The 4,319-nt window shown below is 31.4% G+C and overlaps 1 protein-coding gene across 1 annotated transcript in view; it reads right to left on the reverse strand.

The window, feature by feature from the left end:
* Positions 1 to 1,454: 1,454 nt before the first annotated feature.
* The window catches only part of LOC105622242 (probable G-protein coupled receptor CG31760), a 92,553-nt gene continuing 89,688 nt past the window's right edge, over positions 1,455 to 4,319 (reverse strand). The window contains exon 12 of the mRNA XM_012203663.1: positions 1,455 to 1,655. Coding sequence (XP_012059053.1) covers positions 1,455 to 1,655 — 201 coding nt within the window. The remainder of the gene's footprint in view (positions 1,656 to 4,319) is intronic.

Below are 4,319 nucleotides of genomic sequence, written 5' to 3' on the forward strand. Positions count from 1 at the left end.
GGGTTATCCGGAAAGTTCGCCGACTAACCTATATAATTTAATAAATGTAAACTAAAATTTAAATTTTCTGCGTTTAAATTTTCCTTCAACATCGGCACGAACTTTCCGGATAACCCAATATATGTTATTGTTAATAGACAACCCAATATTTTTACCTCGATACTTATTTTAAATACATTTATATATATAATATTTATATAATAATTTTAATTTTATACGCTATTAATTTTATATCGTGATCAATTTTTTTCTACATTGTCTGTGATATCGCTATTTTATTATAACACAACCAATATTGACGCTTAATATATAATTTATATATATAATTTATATATATAATAATTGACGAACACATTTCTTCTGACACATAAAACATACCTAACTATATGGCCAGTCAGTGAGTTTTTTCTATCAGAGTAACGTATTTGCTTAATTTTTATTATTGTACAATCCATTTATTTTATTTCTAATTTGACTTTTTACCAGAATATCGGGAAATTTTAAACAACGTGTCGTCCAGCCGCTTGCGAGCAATTTCCGTCTCTTTGTGAAACATTTCTCTGGTCATCATTATTATGTATATAATATCATTTATCTCTTCGATTGCATTTTATCATGGTAATATCACTCGTACTATCATATATTATACAATTTTTCTTTCGAATATCTGAAGAAGATTCAATCGAGAAACTGAAAAATGTAATATATATTTGATTTTTAATTAACTTCAGAGTATTATATTATATATATGTTTGATTTGAATTTTCGTATTTTAAAATAATTCTTTATGTTTGATTCTTATATGCCCTATATATTATTTATATTGTTTTCAAAATGAAGAGTCTTTTGTTCTTGTTAAAATTTTTTGAAATATATAATTGTTGAGGTTTTAAAAACACCTCACATGAGTAATTATGTAAAAAAAATTACGGCAGGAACAGTGTTAACATTTCTGTTCTTTAAATATAATTTTGCCGTTATGCCAGTAACGTGAAGTGTCATTCGAGCGTTGAAAAATTTTCATATTTGAAAAAACAAGATATTAATGTATGATAGAATTGTGATCTTTCGATAATCGTTGTTATAAAAACGAATATTCGCTGTCGCTATCTCCTTTTTTTATATGTCTGAGATTCATTTTGATTGCAAGAGATATATCATACATCTAATAATTACGAAGATATCGCTATCACATTGATCTATGAGTTTGATCTGTTTCATACAAATACAGACAATCTCCTATCCTTTAAAGGAAACAACTTGAGTCTTTAAAAACCTTTTTTCTCTCTTTTCTTCGTGTCTTCTTGCTTTTAACGGGACACCGTTTTTGTCACAACCATACCTGCCAACAGAAAAACATAATTATGACGGAATAGGTTAATTTAGATCAATTCCTATGTGATTAACGTGTGAGATTAAACAGAATTCTTTACCTCCTCGCTATTGACCACTAGTCAAACCTTTTCGCCGCTTGCTCTCGATTTCTCCTGTTCCTTATTCTTATTCCATTCTTTTTCGCGCTCTTTCTCTCTCTCCGCTTTTCTCTCCTTTAGCATCTCCGACCTACGCGCTCTATGCAGACTTCCGGACGGAAAGGTCGAATCCTCGACGGCCGCAGCCGCGGCTGCCGTTGCACCTCGCTCCACTGCCGTCTGCTCAATAAATAAAAAATAAAACAATTAAATTTCGATTAGCGGTTATTTCTCTCGCACTTACGTTGCATGTTTTAATCTGTTACCGTTATGTATTGTATTATACTTATTATTATCTTTCTTTTCATTATAATTTAAGGATATATTCAATTTTGCGTATTGTTCACTTGTTATTATCTTGCCTTTCATTGTAATTAAGGTTGTATTCAGTTTTGCATATTTATTTATTATTATTATATATTTATTTATTAGTATTGACTTTTTAACATCTATTGATTATATCTTGTTACTCTCTTTCTGGTAGGTAGCAGATTTGCTGCCCAGCAAACGAGAATAGATTAAAATGGATAGAAATTTTTTTCTGTCCGAATGCGTATTTTAAATAGCGAATACTTTTTTTAGATTTAATTGGATTTAATTGGATTCAATTAGATTCAATTGGATGCAATTGGATTGAAAAATTGCATTTCCTATTTAAAATGTGAAACGAACAGTATTCACAATGTACATATTGTGCATAAAAAAAGCTAATATTATTTTTAGATTGAAAGGCATAGAGATATGCTCCATGCAATTTCTATAAATGAATAAAAATGCATTCAGTATTGAAAAGCATTTATTTTAACATTTGTCAATCAATCAATATTTCTGAAAATCTGAATCCATTTCAATTCATTTCAATCCATTCTTATTTGCAGGTGCCTCACCATTTGTGCATATGTATTTTATTATATTTTATTTTATATGTTTGTTTTAATTTTCTTCTCTGTAACCACAATTTTGTACATATTGCACAATAAATAAATAAATAAATTATTCCAATTTCTCAAGACGTTTTCTCAACAGATTCGTACGATTACAAATACAACAAAAAGATTGATTCGCATTAGAGTCAACTCTGATATATCTACATTCTTATCCATATTTACACATTTATACAGTGTCTGATAAAAAACTATTTCGGTTTGTACAACAAGATAGTGAAAACAGCATAAAATATAAATTAAGAAAAAAAGAAAGACCACATACGTCTTAGATTCCAAGAAATTTAAGTAGGAATACTAGATCGAATGAGGGGGCATCCACTTAATGTAATCCTGGGACAGAGTTCTTGAAATCATTATAAAATTTACATAAAATCTCTATGTATAATCCGATAATTACATATGCAACCACGAAAAATCATTGTATAAAATTAAATAAAATCGTATATTTTACCAAATGACTTCATATGTAATAAAAAAAATTATTTGTAATCAGAATGAAATCATATAAAATCAAATCACAAATATGAAATCACGTAATCTGTGGAATAATATTTCAGCTAGTGGATACCCCCTCGAGGCCGGTTCTAACTGTGGTCCTCTGAGGGGGGGGGGGGCACGGGGCACGAGGGAAAGAGTGGGGTACTCGAGGGCGCAGGAGAGAGGGCAGCGCGGGGAAGGTCTCTGGCGGCATCGCTGTTTATATAAATGCACCCCGGTCGAAGCATTATGTAAACATAATAGTCGCGTGATGACATTCTGCTAAACGTTCCGTATTTTCTTTATCTCCACCGCCGCCCACCTTTCCTAAAAATGGGATAACTAGGGCCCATTGTTTATGTAAATATAGGACCTCAGTAAATGGATTACATGATACACCATTCCGTATTTTTCACCGTCGCCCGCCGTCCTTACCAAAAATACATCGGTATCAAAGGCTTGCACTTACTGCATATATTTACTATCTCTCTTCCCCTTATATGTCATTATCTTTTCCGCCACGTTGTCACTCCCGTTGTATCTTCTTCTTGCATACAAAAATATTTTATCATATATTCTTTATTTAATGATTTAAATAGAGAGAACGTTTAATAGAGTCGTGACCGTCTGTCGCAGTACCGTGGAATGCGAAGATGCTGGCGGTGCGCGTAATATGATAATAATGAGCGCTGCGATAACAAGAAAGGAATGAATAATGTCATACATCAGATATATACAGTTTAAATATGCATTTACTTTTATAGATAACGTAATTTTACAATATATAATTCTTATAAAATTTATAAGCAGAAACTTTAATTTAATTTAGTTAATTTTAAATCGAATTTTTAGCACATGCTTCCGATTAGCAATAAAATGTACATTTGATTTCACAGTATTTACAATATTATCTAAAGCATAAACTATTTATTAACTCGCACTCTATATTTGATTTTTTATTAAAAATTTTGCGCAAAAAATTTACAACATCACATTTATCGATGATACTCGTACAATTTTTACCTAAAAGTGTTACAAAATATTTAAATTTTTCATTGACAATATGCACATATTGGCATAGCTCATCAGTCAGAGTATACGTTCTCGACGCAATATTCGAGTTTGAACATGAAGAGCACGGTTAATCGACGCTTCATATACAGACACGTATATGTATCGCGCAGTGTTAATTTGATCGCACATTTATTCACATCACGCATTTTTATTATTTCTATCACAAGATCATGGACCGATGATGATGGTGCGATTGTACGAATCGCTTAATATCTGTGCGTCTTTTGATGAAAGCCCGCCACATTGCACGAGGCAAGATTATGTTGTTACCTTGGTTGTAGTCAATTGCAATTTCCACAAAACATACAAGTCCCACGACGATTCCGACATTCAGGTATTTGTAAGCTGG

Source organism: Atta cephalotes, assembly GCF_000143395.1.
Source record: "Atta cephalotes unplaced genomic scaffold scaffold00042, whole genome shotgun sequence".
In the NCBI taxonomy this organism is placed as follows: Eukaryota; Metazoa; Arthropoda; class Insecta; order Hymenoptera; family Formicidae; genus Atta; species Atta cephalotes.